Source organism: Drosophila ananassae, chromosome 3R, assembly GCF_017639315.1.
Source record: "Drosophila ananassae strain 14024-0371.13 chromosome 3R, ASM1763931v2, whole genome shotgun sequence".
NCBI lineage: Eukaryota > Metazoa > Arthropoda > Insecta > Diptera > Drosophilidae > Drosophila > Drosophila ananassae.
Window position 1 is genome coordinate 17,967,900 of NC_057930.1, and position 27,152 is coordinate 17,995,051.

Genomic DNA, 27,152 nt, shown 5'->3' on the forward strand with positions numbered 1-27,152 from the left:
GCCTTGCACTTGTATGTGGTACATATGTATATCCTGGTTTTTGTTTCCTCTTCCATGAGCTTTCTTACTGGCGCTTTTATTGGGATAGCTAGGCAGGAGTGCTGCTGGTGGGGGGGACTCCGGCGATTGCTGGCACCTGAGGCAACCGCGTCTCCCTCGCATAATTTCCCGCAACTTATTTTGCCCGGAGTCAAGTTTCACACTAAAATGTGTAAAAGGGTCAACAGCTGCAAGGCAGCCAGTCAGGCAGGAGGTAACCGAGCCAGAGTCCTTATTGGAGGCTAATCTCTGGGGTCTGCGCCTGATACTAGGGCTAAAAAAGTCGGAGTAAAGCGCTGTGACCAAATCGAAGCTAAAAAGGAAATTTTAGCTCAATCCCATTACCCTCAAACACAAGGGGTAAATGTTTCTAGCATTTTGTATTTATTTCATATTCAATTTTCAGTTTGTATCGATATTCATTTCCAGTTTTTCTGTCACTACTTTAATTCTTCCGTTTTTCTGGATTTTTTTATTTTTACTTTTATATTTTTTAGCTGCTGCGTATCAAATGAAAAAATAACCGATAATAAAAAGTGGTTTGAATAAACATAATAAACCATTTCCCTTTGCTTTATATACAATATTATTTGTTAAAAATTCCGTTTTGGGTTTTGCATTTTTTTCGGTTTTTGTTTTTTTTATGGATTGTGGGTTGGGAAGCAAACCAAAATAATCGTTGCATTACCAGCAGCTTTTTCAGTGTTTTCATGTGGCCATAATTCATTTGTCCACTTTTTCCCATTGAATAGTTTATTTATTCAGTATCATTATTATTATTATTATTATTTTACTTGTGCATTTCGCATCATCGTCGTGTAAACAACTACAATTAGTATCACGATTGTCATTGTTGTAACGAAACGAATATATTTAAAAAATAAAATAGTGTACGTACGTTAAAAAAAAACTGAATGAAAATGCGAGTAACCGAACCGAAACGAAAAAACGGGGAACGTTTTTATTTCGTAATTTATTCCTCTCAGTTAAATTGCTTCAAGTTGTCTGTATTTGTGTGTGACACGATTATGCTTCCCATTATTTTATGATTATTTTTAAATTTTTACTTTTTACCCAAACTGATATGTACTTATATATGTTTGCGTGTTTCTGTGTCCTTTTAAAATTGACTGCCGCAAGTTTTGCAAACTTCTCCTAGTTTCGCTGATAGTTGTGCAATGTTCGCTACTTTTGTTAAAAAACCAATTGATAATTGCTATCCAATAATTGTTTATATAATTAGTTATATCATTATGTATATGCCACGGCTCATCATTATTATATATCATTCCATTTCATTCAATGTACTCATTGGCCTTGACTAAATTGTAAATTTTCTGCAAAGATTTATAACTAGAATTCGTTTCGCTTAATTCGCCATCCTCTCTTTAAAAATAGTCATTTAAACTATTATTAACAACTTATTCTTCTAGGTCGATCTATGGAGATGCAAAAGTGTACTTTAACTATACCCTATATGTGTGAGTGTCTTAGGAATCATCATATGTTCGCTGGTGTGTGTAGGGTTCTGGTTGTGTAATCAATTGCATTAATTACCTCGAATGTTGGCCAAGAAACAACGTCATGTATTGGGCGAGTGGGGGGTACTTAAGGGATTAAAAAGGATTCGAAGGATAAATCCTAATAACTAACTTATAGTATCTTTTATCAGCTGATAGCTTGGAAGTCTTGGAGCGGAAGAAATCAATAGGGTAAGGGGCTTAGCAAAAAAAACGTATTGGAAAGAAGTAGCAGACATTATCTGGATGGAAAATAATCCCTGGCCCAGCACATGACTTGTAATACTACTTAAATGTATCCTTTATGCATTTATCTAAAACTTATGAATTACAAGTGGACATAAACCGATTTGCTTGTTCAATTATATTTAACTTTATTGTATGTGGGTGGCCTCACTTCATTCTTCATTAGCTAAGTCCCAAAAATTCGTAGCTACCGATTAGTTTAAGATTCAGTTATATATATATTTATTTATTTACATATCATACAGTCAACTGGGTGTTGAGTGTCTTCAGCAGTTCGCCACCAGAAAATGACACCTCTTCTGGATCTGATTCGAGATTTGAAACACCAAATTACAACGCCGGTAACTAAAGTCGACATCAGAGCGTCATCATCGTTGTCACCAAGGGCAGCAGGAGGGCCATCGCAAAGGATAACAGGAAGAGACGATGGGCCGAGCTACTCAGGGCACTAGCCTGGCACAGCAGATCCTCCGGAAAGATCTCAAGGATGGGCAGGTGGCGACCCGAAGTTGGATCGTGGCAGGTGTTGGCACGGGCGCGCTAAGGAATTTGAAAAAAAATGCGTTAATAAAGATTCGGCTTGTGTATTTTAAAATTAAACTATCAATGAACAATTTTTTGCTTTTCATACCCTTGCAGTGGGTATTCTAATTTATGCAACGCTGGGACTCTAGGACTCCAACCCTTTATCTTGGCCTATTTCGTTGAGATTCTATAGCGGAGTACTTTACTTAAAATGCGGAAAGTATATGGGGAGCACAATATGTCCCACTGCAATTTCAATATCTTGGCCAATCCATCAGATTCTTTAGCGGAATACCTTCATCGATTCGTAGATCGATTCTCCATCAAACTGCGTCAAAATCTAGTGACAAAATATTTTTTAGATTTTTCGTCTCATTTTCTAGGGGGTCCCCTTCAAAAAGGCGGAAAATGCATGGGGAGCACAATATGACCCACTGCAATTGCAATATCTTTGCCAATTTCCATCAGGTTCCTGAGCGGAATACTTTAATCGATTTGTAGATCGTTTTTCGGTTTTTTATTTGTTTATAATTTTTTTCTATTCTGCCAGTTGACTGCAAGGGTATATCAATTTCGGATCCGGCCGAAGTTAGTTTTCGTTTCTTGTTAGTGGTCTATTAGAATTTGAAGTCCATGAAAAATATGAATACGAATGTATTTCGAATGTATGTATACATTTGAATGTATATTTATTTTTCAAATGGGTTACACTTCAAAAAAGTACAATAAATGAATGAATAATTGAAAATTTGAATAATTGAAAAAAGCTTACGCGCATATCGGCAATCGATAGAGGTAACTTTTCGGTAAAAATTTAATTGTTTAAAAAATAGAAAAATTCAGAGTTGAGGGCTTTGGTCATATTCTCACCTGAACCATGCGCTTGAGGTCCTCCTTCTGAATGACCTTGATCTGGGCGGACTCGCGAAGCCACCGCCTCAGCCAGTGTCCAAACCAGACGAGCCCGCATTCGCACTCGAGTGGATTATGAGAGGTGATGAGTCCGCCCATGATGCTTCGTGTCCCAACCGCATCCCAGTAGCTCTTGTTCGGATAGAAACTGTCGGCGGCCAGGGCGTTAATGCGGTTATGCGAAATATCAATGGACAAGTGTGGCACCTCGCGCAACGAATAAAAGATTCCCGGCGGCAGATCAGAGATTCGGGTGTGCGATATTTTAACCTGCAGCCGTTGGTTGCGAGATACTCCGGTAAACACGTCCGGAGCAATAGTCTGCACGTTGCTGCCATACAGCTCCAGGAGCCGGAGCTTTGTGTTGTTGGCCAGTTTGGCAAACAATTGCGGGCCAATGTTTGGCTCCAGGCAGTGCACTCTGAGTTGCTGCAGGCCCGGCATCCTGGCCACAATCTCGCCGAGATTGGGATGCGAGCTGGCGTGCAGTTTCCGCAGGGAGCGCAGCTTTGAAAATGCCTGCGGATTGGCCACCTTCACGTCCAGGATATTGAGCTCAGCCAAGTGACGCAGACTGACAAGGTCGTGCAATGTAATCCTGCGCAGTGGATTGTGGGCCAGGTCCAATATTCGAACAGAGGGCGGCAGGTGTTCCGCTGCACAACTGGCATTGGTGAGCTTGTTGTGTGAGATGTTGACGTGACGCAGATGCCGCAGCGAGCCCAGCGGCGACAGCTCCTGAAGGTAGTTGCCACTTACATCCAGGTAGGAGAGTAGTGGCAGTTTCAGTGGCGGCAGCACGTACAGGCCCATGTGATGGAGGCTCAGTCTCCGAAGGCGCGGCGTGTGCACGAAGACCTCGCGCAGGTTGGTCGTCACCAGGGGATTCTGGGACAGGTCCAAATTGGTCAGATTATTCAGGAAACTGAAGGTATTATCCGGCAGGATGGTGATGCGATTGCGGGCCAGACTAATGTCGTACAGGAACTGCGAGTTGATGAACATCGAGGCATCCAAGTACTCCAGATTGTTGTGGGACATCTGAATGGAGCGCAGGGTGAAGCCAATATCGGTGAATGCCGGCACTGGCCACACGCTCAGCTGATTGTCGGAAATGTCCAGGAACTCCAGCCGTGTGTTCATGAAAACCTCGCGAGGCAGGGCCCTCAGCCGGTTGGAACTGATGCGCAGAATTCGGAGTTTTTTCAGGTTGGAGAACTGTTCCACCTGCAACTGTTCCAAAATATTGTGACTCAGATCTAGTTCCTGCAAGCTATTTAGGCCCTGGAAGCTGCGACGCCTCAGGGAGGTGAGATTGTTGTGGGCCAGGTTAAGGATCTCCAGGAACTCTAGGTCTCCAAAGGCATGACTCTGCAAAGCTCCCAGCGAATTATGCGCCAGATTGAGAAACCGTAGGGTGTTGGCCAGGTTCGTAAAGCTATCCGACTTGGCCACATGATTGTGGCTGATGTCCAGTTGGTAGATGTACATGTAGCTGCTGAGCTCGTCGTCAAAGCTGGATATGTGGTTGTGGCTCAAGTTGAGTCGCAAAGGAGTCGTCGTATTAGACACGTAGTGAAAGGACTTGAGTGACAGTGAGCAGAGCTGATTGTGCATCAAGTCCAGAGCTGCCAGATTAGGCAGCACTGTAAAGGCGCCATGGGAGATGTTCACCAGTCGATTGTAGGACAGATCTATGTAGCGTAGGAACTCCAGGTTTTGAAAGGCGTGGCGTGATATGGTCCTCAGGCGATTTGACTGCAGGTTGAGGGTCTGCAAGTCACCCAGATTGTGAAATGTTTCCGCCTCCAAACGCTCCAGGGCATTATAGGACAATTCGATCTCCACCAGATGGCTATGAATATCCGGCTGGAAGAGCCCTTTTGGCAAAGCTTTCAGTTGATTAAAGCTTAGATTTATGTAGCTCAGTTCCCGCATCTGGGCGAAGGATTCGTTGGACACGTGCTTCAAGTTATTGTTGTCCAGACCCAGCCAAATAAGTTGAGAGAGTGGTAGTAGAGCGTCCAGAGGATCCAGGCTCTCCAGGCTACGGGCCGGAAAAACGGCGAACGAAAGCTCCAGAATCTTTAGGGTCCTTGACACGTTCTCGAACACAAGTGGGTGATGTATAGTTATATCGTTAAAGCTTAAACTGATCTCCTGGATCTGATCTAGTCCCGCGAAGGATCCTAAGTGTAGGTGGGTTATCTTGTTGTTGCGCAGTAATATCGTCTGCAGATTGCTGCCCCACGAATCCACGGCGAAAATTCCCTCCGGAATGTCCGTAATGCAATTGTAGCCCATGTTCAAGTATGACAGTTGGGTGTAGTTCTTGAGTCCCAATATGGGGATCATGCTGAAGTTGTTGCCGCTCAGGCTGAGTACCCGAAGATTATCCGTATACGATGGCAGATTGGTAAGCTGGCTGATCTGGTTGGAGGTCAGGTAAAGAAACTTCAGGCGATGCAGAGTGGATATGGCAGCTGGCACTGTGGTTAGTCTGTTCCTTTCCAAATCCAAGTACTCTAGAGTCTCTGTTAGTCCTTCGAAGGCCGAAGGATGAACACGACTGATGGCGTTGAAGGCCAGGACAAGATGGGCAATGCCTGTGGCCTTGAACACAGCTTCCGGCAGTTGGGTCACAAAGTTCTGCTCCAAGTTCAAAGCCCTCAGATGGACATCGGAGTAGTTTTGCTGAAAGTAGTCCGACTCCAGGTTCTCGATGCAATTCTGTCCCAGATCCAACCGCTCCAGGTGCATTCGCAACGGTCGCACCTGCAGCTCCTTCCACTGAACACTTTTCAGGAGATTGTCCCGCAGACTCATGATCCGCAGCTCCGGAAGTTGTTCGAAGAGCTGCTGCGGGAATACCGTCAGAAGATTGCTAGACAGGTCCATGGTGACCAGGGATCGCGGCAAATAGTTTCCAGCCACGTGGTGTATTCGATTATTGGACAAATCCAGCCACAGCAGCTTCTGAAGCTGCTCAAAGGGACGGCCTGGCGAGGACCGATCACCGGAGCTTGGCGAAGGCGGGTAAAGGGAGTTGCTCGTCTCCAGTCGCGTTTGAATGGCGGCCAGGCTCGAGGGCTGGGAGCTACTGTCGTTGGCGTGGTTCACTTCCATGCTTCCACCCCCCGGCGCTATTTCCGTAATATCATTATCGGCCAGATGCAATGACCTCAGCGTATCATGCTGGGCATCCCAGTTGCCATCCAATGAGGTGATATGGTTTCTGGCGAACAGAACGGAAGAGAGCAAGGGCAAAATAATTAAATGAGGATGACAACTCCTATTTGATAATAAATATGTTTTTAAGTAAACAAGCGGGGAGGGGTCGTCACTAATTCCCATTTGAAATATTTTTAAAAGCGGAGTAAACTTCGCGACTTGACAGAGCTCCGACTTACCGTTGCGCCACCAGTCGCGTGAGGGAGTGCAATCGTTGCAGCGCTTCCAGTGGCAATTGCTGCATCTTGTTGCCAGATATATCCAGTGTCATTAGCGAATGCGTCATCGTGCTGCAAAATGGGGAGAGCAGAAAAGCATGTGTGTGAGCGAGTTGGCTGTATGATTATGATCTAAATCATTCCGCATGTGTGGCAGGGGAGACTGGTTATCAAAAATATATAATGGTTAAAACTTTCCGTAAAACTTTTGTGCACAACTATCAACAGTTTCCGCTCGGGTCTGCTCCGGCGCCCTCCCTCCATCTCCGATCCCTTGCTCATATAAATTGACGTGCTGCCTGCCTTTTGACATATCCTACACACAAGTCGGAAAACAAATATTTAAACTTAATTAACGCGTAGCAACGGCGACCCAGGCGACCCCAGCTGCCGGGCTCGCCCGCCACACTCCATCCTCACTCCCACTTTCCATCACTATTCCTCCCTCTCCGCCTTCAGCCCCTCTAAGCTCCATTAATAGTTGTGCACACGCACCGCAAACTCACACAACTACACACCCAAGAGTAATGGAGTGGACCTTACTTAAATATATAAGATCGCACATACACTAATAAACACGGACTCGTAAATATATATTCAGATAAGATGTACCATTTGGTTTCAGTGTGTGCACAATGGCTTTAAAGTTTTGTAATTTTATGGTTTATTTTTTGGTTTGTTTTAAATATATACTAGACTATAATATTTTTTCTAAATTAATGGTTGTAGGTAAGGTAATTTGAATTTAATCTACTTATTTTTAATTGCCCAACACTCATATTTAACATATTTATGCATGTGTATACCAGGCTTACTTATTTTCAAACATGGCGTATGAGTAATCTTTTTGAAATTAAAAATATCTTCAATGATTTAATATTTCCCTAAAATATCTTGTTAAGTACTACATGGCGTATACGTTATTTTAGAGAATTAAATTTTCATTATACCGCCTTCTTTTTGGAGAAGGTTCACCCCTATTGCCTATATACGGTGCAGTCCACAAAGAGAGAAAGGCAAACAGAGCCGGGGTAGTGGCGACCTCAATTATGAAAACCACGAGTTTTCCAAACAAGCTTCAGCCTCCTCCTTAACACCAACAACACACACCAGCTTTTGTAGTCTCCGATGGTGTTTGGTTTTGTTTTTGGTGTTTTTAGTGCCGGACTAGTTGTTTATGCGGCGAAGAATCAAACGCAAACCGAATTTTTGTGGCTCCTTTTTACCAAGTTGGAGTCCTTTTCTTTGTTCCGCCCCTGCTCTTTATATTCGAACCTCAGTCATTCGGCGGCTGTTTTGGGTTTACTTTTGGTTGCCATTTGCCGGTAGATGATACTGTTGTTGTACTCCCTTGTGGCGGCAGTTCGGATTGCGTGTATGCGTGCCTTGGTTTGAGAAATAGTTCTTACGGAGAGTGTGTGTAAATATTATATGTGTACCCACACACGTATAAATATCTGTCATCAAAAGAGTTTGAAGGAAACGGTTCAGGCTGAGAAATTTATAGGGCGAGGGTGGTTTAACAAGTGATCTGCTAAATGGGGTTACCATGGTTTAAAGGCTTACATATATACTTAAATTTAATTAGGGTTTCATATTAAAATTATTAAATTGTTTTCCCAAAAAACTATTCATTTTCATAAAGAAGTCTTAACCAACCCACTGACTGGTAGGGGAGCCATGTCTATATGTCATTCAGTTATGTTTGTAGATGTATATCTGAAATAACGGAGAAGTGCGCATTTAACGGCACTTTGCAACTGAGCACGCAACATACACGTAACACCCAACAAACAAATACAAATAACCCCATATGTAGATACAACATATAATATATACAGACCCATTGGGAGGGCAGTGAGGGTATATACCTGTGCGTGTGTCTAATTTAGCAGTGTTGCATTGTAAATAATTAATTAGCAATTTTTGAAATACATTATTACTCAAATATTTATGAGAACTTTCATACGTATGGCTTCAAAGTCCGAAACTGAAACGAAATCGAGTCTTGTCCCATGTCCTGCCTGCCTGGATATTGTAAGGACATCAAATGTTCACATATTTACGTTGCGCCCATTCGTAAATAATTGGTAATTCGGAATATGAATCTTTAACTTGACCGCACTTGTGGTCAAAACTGGAGAATTGCAAATAAAATATGCCAGGGAATATGGACGTTAATGAATATATATATAAATTAAGTTAGAAAAAACACTATCTCACATGTATAACATTTTTTGTTGAAGTTTTAATAATAATGGATCCCATGGAATTATTAATTTTCAACTAGTATCTCTTACTATAACAATTCTATAATTTTTTCAAGTGAACTTTCCAATTTGTTGATACTGAAGAGCAAACTTTCCGGCACAAGTTGATTCTGAAGAGTGTCGTAGGGGGCTTAGGGGGAGGTCTAGGGCCATAGCCACATCTGCCGGCTTTATGAGCATTAATTAGTTTGATTTTAAATTTTAATGCCGACTGAGTGTGAAACTGTGTATCTTCAGTTGCCATCCCTCAAACTCTCGCCCGAGCTATGGTCGTAACTGGGGGCATCCATTTAACTTTAGCGGCGTAAAGTGTGTAAGGGTGGGCGGTTGCTTGCGGTTAAGGGGCGTGACCCAACTCTGGTTATCCTTTGTGCTCGTTAAAAAATTTTCGCGTTTCATTTCCTGGCAACAAAAAGCGAGTAAGATGATGAGGACTACAACAAAATGCAAAAAAGGCAGCAAACGACTGCCAAATGCGGTCGTCTCATTCCCTCAATCTTTCCTCCTCACTCTCTACGCACACAGACACACTACTAAAGTGAAAGGTGAAAGGGTGAAATGCTGGGGAAGAGGATGTTGCAGCCTCAGTCAAATGTGTGTGATGTGTATTGCGAGTGGATCGTAAAGTGCTGACGAAATAAGAGCCTGTTATTCACTGCTCCAGGAGAACATTTCTCTAAATATACTTTAAGATTTTCAATTCGACAGATTAATCTTTCCTAGAGTCTTATGGAATCGATAATTCAAGCAATAGATTAGTGGAATTTCTTTTTTATGAATATCCAGTATACCCCAATATATCCCCCCCCAAAAAGTAGTATCTTACTAAAGTGCCAGCTCAGAATCCTTCTTACTGGCTGTCTCTTAAGGTGGTTCGGTCAGAAGCACTTAGAAGTATTTGTAAGTAACATATTTGTATCCTAACAAATCTATTATAGAAACTCAACTTATACCGCCTTTTACTCCGTTTAATTGCTACTATTAGATTATTAATTTAGGTATTTAATTATTCGGTGTTAGGCTTTTAAAAAACGTCTCCCTCTTCACTCCGCAGCTCACCCCTTTCGTCGCTTTTGTGATTATTTACACTCAAACAAATAGCGCTTGAAAGTTTTCAATTCTCTCCTGACTTTTTTTTTGCTTTTTCCGCTGCGTATGTGAGTTTGCATTTCCCGCTTGCATTTTCAGCCTGAGTGCTTCGCTGAAAACGCCATGTCTTTACCCCGCCGCCGCTCCTCGCTTTGTTAAACTTAATTTTACGCCTTTTTTACAACTTGCAGGTTTATGTTGTAAAAATATACAAAGCGCTCTTCACTCGCGCACACATGCCACTACCGCCACCCACCGCCGACTCTCACGAACGAGTCCAGGTGGAAAAGGGGTCACACAAATAGGCCGGCCAACTGTCCTGTCATCATTCCGCCAGGTGTAGGCCCCTGCCCCTGCCACTGCCAGGTGCGTGTATTTTGGGTCCCCATCACATGACACGGCACTTTCCTCCCATGGGCACTCACCTGAAACTCCGCTCGGATATATCCTGCAGTTCGTTGTCGATTAGCTTCAATGTCTTGAGACGCAGTCCCTGGAAAGTTTCATCGTCGACACTCTGCAGGTGTGTATTCGACATTTCGATGTACCGCACGCTGCTGTGCATGAATTCTATAAAGGAAAAAAAGAATTCAAAAAGAGGTGATTTATTTTCGGTTTATACATTTCTTTTTATTTCTAATACAACTTTCTTAGCCTAAGCTCAAAAATTGGTTGAAATTGCTCAAACTGAAGCATCCCGACCGACCACTGAGATGGGAGTTCCACAGGCCATCAGTTCATCATTCAAATTGATTTTCAACGGCATTCGAAGCGTTTACCATAAACGAGGGAATATGCATGGGCCATCGGCAACCGCCCTCCCATCCAATCGGCCATCGCCTCTCCAACAATTTTCCCATGGATGTCTTTCCCCGTCTAACGATGATGGCTTTTGTTTTGGCAGTTTTGATCGCCGGCGCGTTAAGGCAAATGGGTCATCAGCGTGCCATCAGACAATGGACCGACCGACCGACCATCCCGTCAGAGGAGCTGTACACAGAAATACAGAGCCCGTGGGCCAGCTCCCCGCAGGAGATGCAGCTACGCTTTCGATTTTTGTGCGCGCTTTCCGGCCGAACCAGAGGCGCAGGACCCGGACATGGAACAGCCAAAAGCCTGCAGGAAAGGAACCACTCACCATCCTCCGAAACGGGCAACAAATTTCATTTTATGTCTAGGGCAAAGACAGGACAGTGACATCTTGGCCGGGTATAACAATGAATCCCGACGTACTCGATGTGCTCGTTTTATTAAATTTTTATGGGGCAATGGCCAAATCGATTAGGGAGTGAACCAAAATGGTTCATATATTGGAGGGGAGTACTGCGTATATTGCCACAGGCTTATAAAAATCTAGTCAAAAGAGTAAGAGTTAAAGTAAAATATAAAAATAAAATTGGAGAAATTGAATAAGTTTTAACAAATAGTTTCAACCACTACGGATCAAATAGCCAATTAAAATAGTCACATGTCAAGGCTCAATAAGTTATCTGAAAAAAATGCTTATTTAGACCATTTATTTTTACTCGCATTTCGCAACCAACAATTTTCAATAGTTTTTCATTTCAAATTGGCATGTATTTTGTACGAGTATATGTATTCGGAATTTAACTTTCTGCCAGTCAAACCTCAACAAAGTTTCATCAGGAATCAGTGCGCTTTTACTTATTAAATATTCCAATGTGCAAAATATAGGCAAACATGGAGCAATTGATTTTTGCACTCTCTTGCACATTGAATATTTATAAGAAACAATCAATTGTTGGCCAGTTTCTGTTTCTGCTGCTGGTCCTGGTGATGGTGCTGGTTTTGCGCGCAATTTTTTCCTCTACGGATAGATGCTTTTCAATTTTCAATTTTCTGTTTGAGCTCGTCAAATTGATGTTTAATTATTTCGCGCTGCCGTTCCGATTGTTCTACATTGTTTTTTTTCCCGCTTAAACGCTCCTGATCGAGTCAATCTCTGAAAATCCCAGGCTTAGTTCTGATTTTGTGTTGACTTCAATGCGGTAAAGCTCACATATATGGTTGTATCTATGTATTTTTGAGAATGCATGCATAACGGATTCGCTGGAAAAACGGCAGAATCCAAAAAAAGATACGCCTCCTTCTTGCCTAGTTTCCGGTTTCAGTCTAAAATGCCGAAAATGACAATACACAAAAAGCCAAACGCAAAAAAAACGGTGAAATTTTTCAATTAAAAGTGAAAAGTGCATTTTCATGTTGCACGTCAGTTGCTCTGCCAGTCTTGTGGCGATACCCAGAGAAAGACACGCTACTCGACCGAAAAATATTTACCATGACGGCATGCCAAGGACGGGAACGGGTTAAGGCTGCGGGAGGTGGCATTCCTATCCACCCACCTCTGAATGCTTGAGGTAAGGTCAGGCCATAATTTAAGTTGACAAGCATGACATGGAAATTCCCTTTGGACGGTAGAGGCAGCAACAGCAGCCTTAACCATAATCAGGCTAAAACACATGCTCACCTCTCGCCCCTCTCATCACTTTTACAATATGAGTTCCTGAGTGTGTGGTTCTGGCCGTATATGTGCTTGTCATAAGCTCCAATTCCATATGAGAGTCGCCTTGGGTGACCAATTCTTTTGAGAGCTGCGTCCCCCGCTCCGGGCACTCCAAGGAACGGCCCACCGAACACCGCCCGGCGCTCCCGCTGCTCCTGTTTAATTAACACATGCTCAACGAATCGTAATTTAATTGCGGCTTTGATGTCTCCCACGGGCTTGGACTGAGTCACACAAAAATTGAAGACACGAAGGGGTACAGTAAGGCATTTGATCGCCAGCTTTTCTAGGGAACTCGTCAAAAAGGAGTTTTATGGCCGGAATGGGCAAATTTTACTGAAGTTTAGGGTTCTAATTAAATAGTTTTATAAAATCAAAAGTTAATCAGATGGGAAACCTTTTATAGAATTTTAGAGTCATGGTTGGCTAATTGAGTTTGTTAACTAACAGGAAATCCAGCTAATATTAATTTGCAAAATAATTTCTATACTTTTAAACATTTGTATTGATTCTTGAAGAATATTTCGGAACTCTCTGAATTAATATAGGTACTGGTAGGTAGGTATTTCTCTTCAATGAGTAAAATTTGATACTTATTGTTTGGCAGGTAGCTTGAAGCTCCAAGCTGAAAGGATGGGCTAAGAATATATTTTAGTTTCAAGTACTACATACCAAGGAAATCTTCGTGCTTAAGTGGATGAATAGTTTCAAGGAAATTTTAAATAAGAACTTAAGTTTAGTATCAAATTTAAACTAAAATTTCAAATTCATACCACATATTACCTTTCATTTAAACACATATTTGGTTATTTATTCAGACTCATAATATTAAGCCAACAGAGATCAAGATCGTATCGCTTAGACGTTTAAATTGTAGTTTATGCAAACGTCAATGTGTGCACACAAATGCCAAGATGCGTACGTGCGTGGTATGACCGCCCACAAACAGTAATATAAGCAGAGAACAGCTTACATCTTAATTACATATCGCATATTAATACAATATTAATCATACGCCCTGTTGACACGCGTGCGCCTCCCTCGGCCAGGCGACACACACGTGGCCACTGTCCACTGCCAGGCCAGGCCAGGGCAGTCCAGTCTGGCGCATTCCTCATGCAGGGTAAGCCATAAATCCGCCATATGTATGTACAGACGTGGGTGTGTATACATGGGGGTATGTGCATATCTAAGCAACTATTGCCACTGTTTTGTTATGAGTGGACAAACCAACACAGCAACAACACATATGGCGTTAATAAACTTCTAGTCCCGTGCCTAAGGGGCCAACAACTGAAATGAACTCGGGGAACGGACTGCCAGCAGGGTTCAGGGTTCTGGGGAGGAGCTCCTCGGAGGTGGGATTCGAGCTGGATAAATGGAAAGGAGCTCTTTGTAGAAACGTCCATTCCACGTTGGCTTGTACTTTATGGCCTCAAGTCAATTCTCTGACAAAATGCCAAGCATATTTATTTATTTACTTTAGCTGCCAGGCAGACCACCGAAGACCGAACCCCTGACTGCTGTTGCCACTAGCCAACGCCATCCCCTCTTGTTTATATTCTCTGCCACGTCCACGTCCAGCGCTCTCGTCTCGTTTTGCGTCACTTGCCAAGTGTTTATTCAACTTACCCCGCGTCTATATAAAAAAACAAAATGAAGCACAACAATGTGTCCATCACGAGGGCAGGGGCCAAATAATAAAAGATGCAAAATTAACTCAACAGAAACCACCAGAATGTCTTTGAATTACTCGAATATTATTCGGAATCCCAAATTTCTTAACAGAATTCTTAGAATTCCATTGTCATGCATTTTAATTTAAAACTGCGGGCCATAATCATTAGCCTATAGCGCTTTTTAATTTATTAATTATATTATCCACACGCAATATTTAATAATGTTGATGTACTATTATTGTTTACCTTCGATAACATTACAATTTTTAATTAAGTTAATACACATTCATGTTTGATTTGCCTTTTTTCGGGGCAAACACCAGCGTTTCATTTAATTTAATTTTCACCCTTTGAAAGCGATTTAAAAGCAACCCCATTTTAAGCAATACGTGTTATGTTCTTGAGTTGTTTAGGCCTCACTTTTAAGGCAACATTTTTCCTATCATAACCCAGCTAATGCTGCCACAGAGCATCTGTCCTGATCCTGCCTAGTCCGTGTGCGTCGGTGTGTTGATGAAGATTACGTCAGCTGAAAAGTTATTGTTTTGCCAAAACATTCAGGAAGGCAACTAGAGACAGGAACCGGCTGGTGTAGGGGGACCGGAAGCTGCCATTTATATCCATATAGTTTGTGTCCTGCTGCGGGGCACTGACAAAAAAATAAGGAAAATGGAATACAGCATACACACAGGGCACAGGAAACGTGCGGCATGTGGGCAAACTGTCGTCTTTCATTTCGGGTTTTCGGCTGCTCCCCAAATAGTTTTGGCATGAATATTGTGGCCGAATCGAACCAAGGATGCTGCCCAGCCCTAGCCCCAGGATGCTATTCTCTCTGAAAATGCCTCTGGCCAAGCGTGAAAATGACCAGAAGAGCAAACCGAACATAAAACATTAAAAATAAATCCAAATTGTAGCCCAGCAGCAACTTTTTTTCGGTTGGCCCCATTCCTTCACTTTTGTGAGTGAGACAATAGAAATTCAACATTAAATTACGTACATATACTGGGGAATAAAGAAATAAAAATGCCACTATTGCATATTTTGAGCCCGCAGACGCACACAAAAATTTTTGGGAGATTAAATGAATTTGCAACTAGTCTCTGGGTCCCTCGTTGCAGTTGTCGAAACTTCTTTCCCGTAACACCCTCTCTATATTTTTGGGTGCATAGTTTTGGGATGTTTTTTTTTTTTACCTCGACCGGGCTTCTCGACCACATGGTGACATGCCAGGCAAGCAACCAGCCAGCTAGCCAGGAAGTCGCTTCGATGAGGAAAGAAGTTGGGGCCAGGAGGGCGTGGCATGCAATTAGCCAGGCTGTCAACCAAAGTGTTTTCTGTTCCTGCTCCTCTCGCCCGCTCTCTGTCCGTTTGCATTAGAATTGCTAATTGCCAAAAGTTTTCCAACTGCAACATTTCTTCTGCTGCTTGAATGCAATCCTCGTGCCCGACATCGCCATCAACGTCTGGATATATATATATATATGTAGAAATTCATATGCATTTAGATATAGACATTTGTTAGAAGATTCATTTGAATTCAGGAATTTTATTTTTCACCAGAGATGCAGCGATTGAAGACGCCCCAATATATATTTTATTTTCGTCAGATACTTAAGGGAGTAGCAAATAGAAATTCGGAGTCGATGGCCCAGTGGTTGTCTGGAATGTTGTTACTTTTAATTCGATTAGTGGTAATATTTAAAGTTTTTCATTAAAGCAAAAGCCAATGCAGATGCAATTGGAAAGTTTTGCATAAGAAACGAAGGATAAATTGCCAATGCGGAATGGCCACTTCTCCTGCCTCCTGCCACTTGCCACCTGCCCCATACCCCGCCCGGAAAATCCAAAGGGAAAAGCTGCAAGCAAGAGACAAACTTTTCAATGGCACTCCTCGCTTCCTGTCTCTATTCCCAGAGCTGCCAATGTCTGGCCAATTTTTGTGTGTTTTGCCAGTCAACAACTTTGTTTATTATTTTGTTTCCTTTATTTTCATTTTTTGCAACTTTATGCGGCAACTTTTGCCCGAAAAAGGCGACTTCGTTGTGGGCGTGTCACAGCAGTTGTTGGCTAAGAAGGGACTGAAGAAGCAGCTGCATTGAAGGAAGAAGCACAGGATGGAATGGTAATACTTTCAACACAAGTCCAAAGGACACAAAGAGACAGAGGCAAGTGGGCAGGACACGCGAGGAGGGTAGGGACTAGGAAGCCGCAGCAATGAGCAACATTTTGCGTTGGAAATGGAAATGGAAAATGACAATGGAGCTATGGAAACTTGCCATTCATTCATTACTTAATAGGGGAGCACACAAAAATGCCACAATTCGGTCTCGCAACTATAAGATACCTGATGGGGATGGCCACTTGACAACTTTTAATGACTTTTTCAAAGCTACTTATAACCACTTTCATAATTAGGTCATCATGTAAAAAATATATTAATATTATTTCTCCAAAAAAGTCATGTTATTTGCGACCCCCACTCTATAGTGTACCCCTATATTAATATACCTCGCTGCATTATTAATACCCTGTAGAAAAAACTACCAAATTTGCGAGGCATTCGCCACAGAAATCGTTACAGAAGTTTCGTGAAAAGCCAGGGTGAGGAAACACAGAAAACAGGAAGACAAAGAGAACGAAACAAATAAAATAAAATAAAACTTTATTTTTACAACTAATTGGCAAACTTAAATGTAAGATTTCATTTTATTTGTTGGCCGCGACATAGCTGTTTGAAGCTTCATTAAAAAATTACATTTTTTTAGCTGCCGGCGACAGGCGCACAAAGAGCCCAAAGGAACGGAATGGGGGAGAAAAGCGCTAAGAGGAGAAAAAGGACGAGACAGTCGGCGATTCCTTGTGCCTTGTGCTGCGCGGCGAAGGCAATTTATGACCGACTGGCAATGAAAATATTTGCCACATAAATAAAAAGGAAACAAGCTCGTAGGGGACATTGACAGGCGATACGTGTGCGTTTGAGATCGGAGGACAAGGACACTGAAGAAAACTGAAAAAATATATACTGATTTGCTCTTACTTTACTCTAAATAACATCCTTATTTCTTGTATGATTTTTGCGAAGTGTAGCACATGCCTCGAATGTCACTTACCTGGAAACTTGTACAGGGCCACCTCGTTGCAATTAATCTCAATCAGCGTGCTTGTCTCGTTGGGTAGTCCGGCGCACTGGCACATTGAGTTGAGTGGACAGGCGTAGAGGATGTCCTGCTGCTGGGAGCCCAGTAGGGCGGCCGAGCCCCTGCCTCCGGGCGATGGGGGCGGGCCTCGTGCTAGAGACCTGGCCGTGTTCCTGGGCCAACGCTGACCTCCGCCGTCGAACTGCCAGCAATGGGATGAGCTCACCAGGCACGAGATCAGCACTATGTACAGGTGCATTCTGCAATGGAAGGTAAGCAAACAAGTTGCGGTTAAGACAGGTGCGAAGTACAGATACAATCGCATAATCTAGTGGCCTTCTGCGAGAGGGGGCGTTGAGTTCGCGAGAACGTTCCGTCTTCGTGGAGCGTTGGCACACATAAATCCACCTCGTGGAGACACCTCGGGAGGCACCGGGAGGCATTTGTTTATTTTCTGCTGCTTTGCATAAATCACACGTTTGGAAAGCGAAAGCAAATGAAATGGCATAAAATTAACGTTAGTCCACACGCATCAAAATTGCACATTGGGGCAAGGAGCAGGGTTTCCAATTAAAAAATCCTAAGGTGTTACCATATTTTTAATATTCACTGTACAAAAGAGTTCTTAAAATATCTAATTTTGCAAATATTGTTTTAAAATTGTATTAAATCAAACTCATAAGTCGGAATAAGTCTGCGAGCTACACTTTAACTGATGCCTTGTGTATAAATATTTGCAAATCGTGCCCATTCTGAAAATTTCAAAATAAAGTTTATAATTTTTGGCGACATGAAGCCGACCTGAAGAAAACAATTAACTTGATTTAATTGTTTTCGTAAGACTTTTGAACCAATGTTGATTTTTTGGCTTAAGCGACCGACCCCCACCATCTCCCGTCAGGCATGCAGGCTCCAAACACGCCAAACGACAACGGAGGAAGTTTTCGACTAAAAGCCTGCGACAACTCATGCAAATGAGCCGCAGTCGTGTGACACACGCCCCAGCTCTCCCTCCACCAGGCCTCGCTACCCTCTCCTCTGCCTCCCGCGCCATGCAATCTTTCAAACACATGGAAATGCCTAGCCCCAAAAAATAGAAAGCGAGATGAGAGGAGCCGCTGAAGAAAGTGCGCAACCACAACACGTAGAAGCCTCCACCAGAGCCAGGAAAGTCGCATATAAAACATGTTTCATGTACGCTAGATGTGTGATGTTTATTTGACACGCCAAAGTATATAATAACAAATAAAAACTTTCGGCTTTGCCACACACAACACACCTCACCATGCCTCCAGCAAGCCAGGCGACTGCGACTGCTCCTGCTACTGCGACAAGGACGAGGCCGAGGACGAGTACGAGTACGGACCATTAGCACGATTGTTGAGCTTTAAGACTCCCGATGGCTTACCTTGAGTGTGCCGGTGTGGGATGTGTGGTGTGTGGGTACCTGCGCACATTACGACCAGTCATAAAACTAGGGCCAAAAAATATAACCGAGAGCCTTTGGCTTTGGCTCTGGCTCTGGCACTCAATCCCAGCCCGTGGCGCCTAAGTCGGTAAGTTATATCGAGTAGCCTAAAAGTCTCGGATAAGTAAAATTCATTTTTTTACATCAGCTTATTAATAAAATATAGCCAGAAGTGTGTTATGGAGGTTCAACTGCAGAAATCGGTCGCAATCTGGCCAAGGAAATGGCTCATGAAAGTCCTTAGATTGTTATCAAGGATTCCATGAACTCATAGAGCTGCATTAAATTTTTTCCGTATTAACCAACACTGCATCTTTAAGGTAATAAGGAAATTTATTTTTAGCATCAAGAAGGCCTGGAATTAATTAATCGCTTTGTCATGAATGGACAACCGAAAAATAATCATTCTTATGCAACTATTGGTGAGAGTTGGTCATTCCGAAGGCATTTTGAAGAATTAAAATGGATCTCAACGAAGAGAAAGCACATCCACCCCGTGTAAGCGTTATGGACCTGCCCCTTGGTAAGAGAAGTTATTCATTTTCGAAATATTCCCTGCAGTCTTTGCCATTTTTCGCGACTCCGACAGACGAGTACTACGAGCGTCATGTGGCACCACGACTGGAGGGGAATCCAGGGCACGGTCCTTTTCCCTCAATGAAGCAGCTGCAGCGCCACTACCACCGCACGCACTACTTCGCTCCGAGCTATCTGGAGCAGCGCATTCCCCGCTACCCGGGCCAGCAGAATCCGGTGGCGGCAAAGGAGCCCAGTACTGCGTACGAAGAGTTGGAGCGACTGCGTAAAGCGCTACGCAAGGTCTCCATATTCGAAAAAGTGGACTCGAAGTCCAGCGCGGACTCCACCCCGGAGTCCACTCCTGAGTCAACCTCACAGTCAATAGAAGGATGTGATACGCCTCTATCTATTGAGGAATATGATGAACGATCTTCTTCAAATTTTCTAAATGATTAGGCCAGATGGAAAGCCGGAAAATGTCTGAGGCTAAACTGCCTGCCTACTCATCAGTAAATACCTGGAGTGCTGATATCCATCATTTCATTTCTCAATTTAATAAATCTATTCATCGAATCGAAAAATATTTACTTAATCTTCCCACTGTCATTTGCCATATGCACTTAATATAAAATTCCATTCGGAAAACGAGAGAAAACCAATCAGAAAAGCTTCAGTTCGCCGCCCAGCACTTTTGCTGATTGTTTTTCATTATGGTGATGGTGACAAATCGAAGTCTTTTCCTTTCGCTTTGACCATGTAAAACAAATGATACATCACACAGTTGAGTGCGTATATGTTGGAACAACCTTTATGCACCTTCAGAACAGACACAGACACAGACGCAGACGAAGGCACAGGCAGGACGAGACTCACAGTGTATTTGAGACAGGGACAAAGTCGAAGAAGTCAGGATGTTGGACGACAGACGACAAAATAAAAACGAAAAAGATAAATATGTCGTAAAAGTTTTTTATTTGCGTTTTATTTTTTTTGATACAGGAAATGACTAACTTCTTGGCTGACAGACAAGCAGCAAACAGGCAACGCTTTGGGCCAAGAACACGGGGTCAGATGGACAGGACCGGGTGGAGGTTGAGGCTGGGACAAGCGAGTGGAGGTTGGGGAGAGATTGCGGCAAGGGATGGCCAAGAGCGACGTCTGTCACGCACACACGCCCCAGTCCACCCAACTTTGACTTGGCAGATGCGGGCGATGCAGGGGCCATTTCCATCTGACCCTCAACCTGGGCGGTGGAAACTTTTTTTAAAATAAGCAAACAAAGTACGCATAGTATAATTTTTAAGTCGGCGAAGAGCAGGTACTCTATATTTTTTGGAAAGAGTATTTTTCACTACTAATTTTTTATGTAAATTAATATATGATTTCTTCTCACGCTTTGGCTGTTTTTTAATCAAGGTTAACTTTATAAGTTATTGATGACTTTAATTTGTAAAACAAATGGATAACTAAGCTAAGCTATTTTTTTTAAATAAATCACAAAAACTTGAAGTTATCTCAAGTTTCTTTGGAATAATGTACTCACACCTCATTATTCATTCATGCGATTATTCCTGCTTAATACTCGATACCCTTTTCCGCATTTTAAGAGTATGTCAAAGAGCAAACTACACAATAAAGTGTCAGCCGCCATCGCCCACTGCCACTGTCTCCTCGTTAGCCGGAAAAGCCTTTGCCGCCATCATCTTCCTTCGAGGGAAGCAGCACAGGCGGCGGAGTCGAGGGCTACGAAAAGGTCAACAAGAGGCAGGGCAGAGCCAGATCCAGGGACTGCAGGCTGGTGGCAGCAGACCGCAAGTTTTTATTACGCATATAATGCCAGCGATTTGGCCAAAAGAGAGTGCGGGTGCAGTGGCACTGGGGTCTGCATCATTTTTATACTTTTAATTTTTTATGTCGGTGACACAGTGACATGAAATGTCAACGAGCTGAAAAACAAACAGAACCAGTAGCAGTAGCAGGAGCAGTAGCAGTGGGAGGAGCAAAAGCATGCCAGCTAGCAAGAAAGTCCTGGACACGGCCAGGATAAATATGATGAGAGTCCGCAGGGAATGTTGTCCTGCTAGTTGAAGCTAACGCCGACTGCGCAGAGGGCGGCGGGTAGCGCAGCAGGAAAATGCTGAAAAACGTAGCATACATTTGGGAGTCGTTGCTTCACAGTTTTTCTCCTCGTATCCTGCTCTCCCTGTCGTTCTTTATTCCTACCTCGCTCGCTCTATCTCTGTCGAAAATTTGCGAGTTTGTACGATAATAACATATGTAAGTTGCTGCTTTGTGGATGCGGCTGTGTGTGTGTGCGTGTGTGCTTGCATACATATGTGAGCATGTGGGTTTAAAATTTTGGCCCCATAAGCGCCTTTCGTTTATGCTGCTGCAGTGGGAGGAAAAACGTTTTTCGCGCTCAAAAAAGAATACAAAAACGGAAACATTTTAAAGCCGCTGCTCAGACGGGGATCAGAACTTTAAATGAACTTAGCCAACTGAGGGCGTGTATTTAACGCATCCGAACATAAAAAAGCTTGTCGGGTGTGTCTTCCTGGCAGAGTAATAGGTGTGACCCGCATGTGTGCGCTGGGCTCTTATGTGAGCATCCCTAAGATACATTACACTTAATCGGCGTCAAGTCAATTAAGGTTACGCAAAAGTTCACGCAAGCCGGCATCCATACATATACGCACAAAGGGGATTTGCCAAGATGGGCTTGTTTTATTTTTAGTTAAATGCTTTAAGGGTGCCAGACGGCAGGAGATGAGTGACTTTTTGGCAAAACAAGATTAAGTGACTAGTGTAGAGGAATTTTAAGCATGAAATGTATCTTTAAAGGGGCAGTACTTTGACTTAGTATGATTACAATTATACATTTTTTATTAATTATTAACTTTTCAGATAGTCCTTTCCTTAAACCATCTATTTTACTCGGAATACTTAAGTGTATTTCTAAAAATACACACCTATATTGAACATACTTAGCTTTTATTCTTCTGAATCCGACCCACACTTCAGCCATTCCGATTTGCTGGCAACTTCTTGGCAATATCTCACACCTTGACAGATGCAAAACGATCCATCTTAGGGATTGGAGCTGCACATATGCATCGGATTGGGTTTTATGAAACCATTAGTAGAGCAGCACAAACTTTAAGATACATTCATCTTGCGGGGCGTTTTAAAAAGAAACTTAGCCTCAAACGAGGTTGCCTCGCCACCGATTGCTTGGCCTTATAAATCACACTCACACACACATATGTGCACTAGGACTCATTCACACAGATACACACAGATACCCACACACCCACTTGGCACACACAGTTTAGCCAGTTCATTCAAGTGTCGTTTATCGCTTTTGCTATTTTGGCAGCGCCTTCCGTGAAACTGCTTCTGGTCATAAATATGCCAATTTGGCAAAGCGACCTCCAACGCCCCCAGCCCCCTCAATCCACTCCAGACGCCCGCCCACTCTCAGACCTAACAAGGTGATTTCCCTGGTACTCGATTCAAGTCAGCCATCCAGCTATCCAGCTAGTCAGTCAACCAGAGTCAGTCAGAACAATAAAAATAAAATTTATTACTCAAAGTTTATGGCATGGCAATAAATGTATCTTTTCTGCTGAGTATCTCGGTATCTGTATCCATAAATATGCACCCATTCGCACCTAAGAGCGGGGGCAGTGTGGGGCTGCCACATGTGGTGCACATCCCCCCAGTCACTGACTCCCCTTTTATAGTTACCTGCTGTTGAAATTATTATGTTGCCAGCCCGTATCCCCGCGGGACGCCACCTTCATGCCATTTCCCAAAATCCCTCGCACCCTTCCGGCTTCGCCTCGAGTACAACCCTTGATTCAAATCCCATAAAGTTGTCGAGTTGCTGTTGCTGTGATAGTTCGTACTGCTGGCCGTTTTATGTTGGCTGGAGCTGTTGGCAATTGCCGCATCATTAATCTTACTCACGGAAACGGCGCTTAGGTCAAAGTTTTGAGTTTGGGTAATTTATCTTCGACTTGCCGCAATTATGTGTCAGGGTGGCGGGAGGCGGGAGCGTGGCAGCAGCAGCGGTGTGTCGGAAAAAAAAACTAGACAATTTTCCGCCGTATGCTGACACCTTCTTTGATTTAAGTCCCACCAGCAATCACCGCGCCGCACCTGAACTTGAAACCTGATACTCCCAACTTCCGTCTTGCGTGGAGCGGTCTCGAAAGGGCTGCTCTAATAATTCGCAGACTAAATAATTTAGCAGCAATTTCGCGCTCGCGGCACTAAAATTAAATTGAAGTGTTTACGGAAAACACATGAATTGCTTATGAACAGCAAGTGCCGAACTATACCCGGACAAAGCCGCAGGGGGGGTGTTGCAGGAGACACGGATCCTGGGGCCGGAGTGTGTCATTTGTGCGGTGGGCTTGATCGGTGCTACAATGCGTGTGTTCTAGTGTGTCGTGTCACGGCCTCTTGAATGTGTGTATTTAATGCGTATCAAGCAAATGACAGTGCACAACCAGAACCAGAAAGTTGAGGCGGACAAACGTGTGATGACCCAGCAACCCGATCCCATTGCACAGTGTTAAGAAAAGGTTAATAAAAGTACAAAAATACCTTTCCCTCCTTGGGATAGCATAATAATTCACTCTTTTGAAAAGTTTGCAAAAGAGTTTTAAAGTCTTGAGAGTGAAGAGGTTTTAATATATAATTCCATCTAGTCTTAGTTTTAAGTTAACTGCTCCTATAGTACAGAAATATATAAATAGCACTCTCATTTTTAAGCAAATTGTTTAATATTAAAAGACTAAAGCAAACATTAAATTCAAGTTCAAAATCTGTGTCTGTCTCCCATTACGTATACGCCCTGATGGCCCACAGATTCCATTTTAGAAAAACAAAAATAAAAAATTTGAAACTGCCATATGTCTGTCTTAAAATAATTTCAAGTTACTTTGATAACGAAGGCTATTTGTAAGGTGTTAAAGGTTTAAAGAATAATTGGAGTGACCCAGAGCTGGAGTGATGGGACCTCGATTAATTATTCCCTGTTTTTAGGCCAATTTGGACACTGTTGCTATTATTCTCCGTCCACATAGCCGCACAATTAATTGCGTAAACAAAACGCGACGGTCGGGCGGGCGGGCATGGGCATTGAATTATTCAAATCATCTATAATTACAGCTGGCAACTCGCTCGATTGCCTGCCTTCCCGCCACTCCAACGCCTCCTGCCTGCCCGTCCGCTCGCCGTTCCATGAAGCCCAGATTGCCTGACGCATTTATCAATTAAATGCGAACGCAGCAGCAAATCCAGCAATTGCAACAATAATAGTGGTAGCAGCTACAAACACAACAATAACAATAACAATAACAGTAGCAATGAGGACATTGCTGGGCCAGCAATTAAATTATTAAAAGTTTGTCATAAATAAAGTCAGGCACTTGACAATTATTAAAACGAATTACACACAAGAAGGAGGTAAGGGGATTTCCTAAATGATTGGCTTCAGGATCGATCGGGTTGGATAGGGTTTGGGGTGGTGTGAGACTCACTGTGAGTTGAGGAGGGGGAAAAAGGATTGACTCAGGAAAAAGTCAAAACGATATACGAGCTTTTAAAATTTATGCTCTGCTTTTACGGCTCTCGTGTTTTTGTTCTCCGAACGTAAATGTCGACCTCTGGGTTTATGAAATGCCAAGCGGCTGCTTTCGTTCTTATTTTTTTCACTGTTTAATCTCAATTACCAGTGCGAAATATGCAATAAATCTGTTATTGTTTGTCGTTATAACCGATATGCAGGATATGCTGGGGTATATTGAGATTGAAGAAGTAGGAATGGGAATGGTTAAGCTTTTAACTTTTTTCTTCTATTAAAAATGCTCAAAAATAAAGAAAGCGTATAAAATTATTAAATTATTATAATCTTCCCATATAGGGTATCAAGAATCGATTCTAAAAACTTAATCTATCCTTTATCCTGCTGCATGTGTCAGCCCCGTTTATGCCATTCTTTCAAGTGCCCCCGACGCAGTTGCGGCAAATGGCGGGATGGCATGGTGGGATGGCGGGTTCCCAGCCATACTTCTGGTCTCGATTTGCTACCTTATCCGCGCTCCCCTCATCTGATTTTTTTTTATATTTGTTTCATGTATGGCGCAATAAAAACACAAATGGCAGCAGTCGGATAAAAAGAGAAAATGTTTTGGGCGACTGGGAATGGAAACAAGAACGGGAACGGGAATGGGAATTTGTGAGGAAACATACGCAATTTGTGCTGCGTTTGGGGGATTGTTGCTGGATTGTTACATTTTCTGGTTTCGGTACGTTGTTGTGTTTGGTTTATGCGCTTTTTTGTGTGTGTTTGGTTGGCCCTTTTTATTTGCTTGTTTGTTAGGCCGGGCTTAAGCCTTTAAGCACATAATTTCAATTGCTGTACATAACACAAAACGGATTAATTCTGATTTTGACGTATGATTTGTATTTGCGCTTGAAATATCCGCCTGGGAGTTCAAATTATCCAGGGTACCCAGCTCAATGAATGCCAAACGCAGGCTTTAGCATCCTCCTGAGCACTTTGGGCAATCAAAACGAAAACGAATACGGAAAACTGGAAACTGACAGGAAAATCCAAACCAGAAAAATGCTTATTCGCATCTCGACCGAAACTCAAAGGCTTAGTAGAAAGCCAGGGCCTTAAATGAACATTTTTTCGATTCATCATTTGAAAGGTGAAATGTTGCCCGGAGAGCGGCATGTGTTCTGAGAAAGTAAATGAGGCCAAATAATTCGAATTTACGAAGTTTCTTTGGGTTGGAAAAGTTTCGGCTCGAGTTCACTAAAAACTTAAGTAATTTAATATGGCCTGAATGCAAGCGGTATTATAAGTTTGCTAATTAATAAGAATTAAGTATTTACTTAAATATTGGACTCCATAATTTAGTAATAAGTTTGATATTATACAGTTTTTCCTTCTTAGAGTTAGACTTAGACACCATAACCGCAAAACTAAACTTTCTTGTATAGGAGGTAAGGGATCAAAAAGAAAATTAAAAAGGAAATTAAGGCAAAATGGATAGAGGAAAGCCATTGCGCAGAAACGAGAAGAAATCATTTCCCTAAGAAATTTATGAATTTTTGGCATGATTCGAGCTAATCACGTTGCTGCCATTACCTCAAATTATTTCACATACAAGCCAAAAAGCAGGAGAGCAGAGAAAGAACATTATTTAAATATCTTAATGCGTTAAATTTACGAGTCCAGGCCATGTGAATAGGGGGAATATTCAAATTCGGTCAGGTGTATAATTAAATTGGAAATTGTTGGCACACGCACAGGTGAAATGCCTGGGATTGGGTGTATTTAAACGACTGGGCCCATCGTCGCCTGATTATGCTGGCCACTTGACCGCCACTTAGGCCCTGGTCGAAAAGGTCAAAGAGTGCCTGGAAAACAAATGGGCAATAGGCTGCCCCGGCCAGCTCAGACGGTCCATCCAATTCCCAATAGACGACGCCAATGGCCGCAGCCCATCGGTCATTCATTCCCGGCACCATCCCGATGAAATGTGTGTCAATGACTCCCCTGGGTCGAGGGACCTCGGGACTCTGCCAGATGGTATGTGGGTACGGGCACCTCGTTATAAACCAACTGAATGCATTAAAGTTGCATGAAGAAAACGAATTATGAGTAATTGCCACAACAAGAAAGTAAATTTATGTTTGACAGATTTTCTAAAATTGCATTTCCAAAACGAATAAATTAAACGCAATATCTT

The 27,152-nt window shown here is 42.8% G+C and overlaps 2 protein-coding genes across 5 annotated transcripts in view; one reads left to right on the forward strand and one right to left on the reverse strand.

Moving 5' to 3' along the window:
* Nucleotides 1–400: 400 nt before the first annotated feature.
* The window catches only part of LOC6498366 (chaoptin), a 38,796-nt gene continuing 12,044 nt past the window's right edge, over nucleotides 401–27,152 (reverse strand). The window contains exons 2-7 of one of the 2 annotated variants that reach the window (XM_014906611.3): nucleotides 17,367–17,653; nucleotides 10,476–10,620; nucleotides 6,653–6,763; nucleotides 3,201–6,477; nucleotides 3,103–3,129; nucleotides 401–2,345 (exon numbers count right to left, since the gene is read on the reverse strand). In XM_014906611.3, the coding sequence (XP_014762097.1) occupies nucleotides 2,163–2,345; nucleotides 3,103–3,129; nucleotides 3,201–6,477; nucleotides 6,653–6,763; nucleotides 10,476–10,620; nucleotides 17,367–17,652 (4,029 nt within the window). In that variant the 5' untranslated portion in view covers nucleotide 17,653 and the 3' untranslated portion in view covers nucleotides 401–2,162. The remainder of the gene's footprint in view (nucleotides 2,346–3,102; nucleotides 3,130–3,200; nucleotides 6,478–6,652; nucleotides 6,764–10,475; nucleotides 10,621–17,366; nucleotides 17,654–27,152) is intronic. The other variant, XM_032455254.2, reaches the window with a different exon arrangement.
* Nucleotides 18,619–19,963, forward strand: LOC6497169. 3 transcript variants are annotated; one of them, XM_014906058.3, is made up of 3 exons: nucleotides 18,621–18,949; nucleotides 19,010–19,359; nucleotides 19,423–19,963. In XM_014906058.3, exons 2-3 carry the CDS (start codon nucleotides 19,324–19,326, stop codon nucleotides 19,834–19,836), a joined length of 450 nt encoding a protein of 149 aa, XP_014761544.1. In that variant the 5' UTR covers nucleotides 18,621–18,949; nucleotides 19,010–19,323; the 3' UTR covers nucleotides 19,837–19,963. The 3 variants fall into 3 exon arrangements, with proteins under 3 accessions (XP_044572007.1, XP_014761544.1, XP_001962632.1); XM_001962596.4 differs by having other exon boundaries at nucleotides 18,623–18,949; nucleotides 19,010–19,384; nucleotides 19,451–19,963; XM_044716072.1 differs by having other exon boundaries at nucleotides 18,619–18,949; nucleotides 19,010–19,963.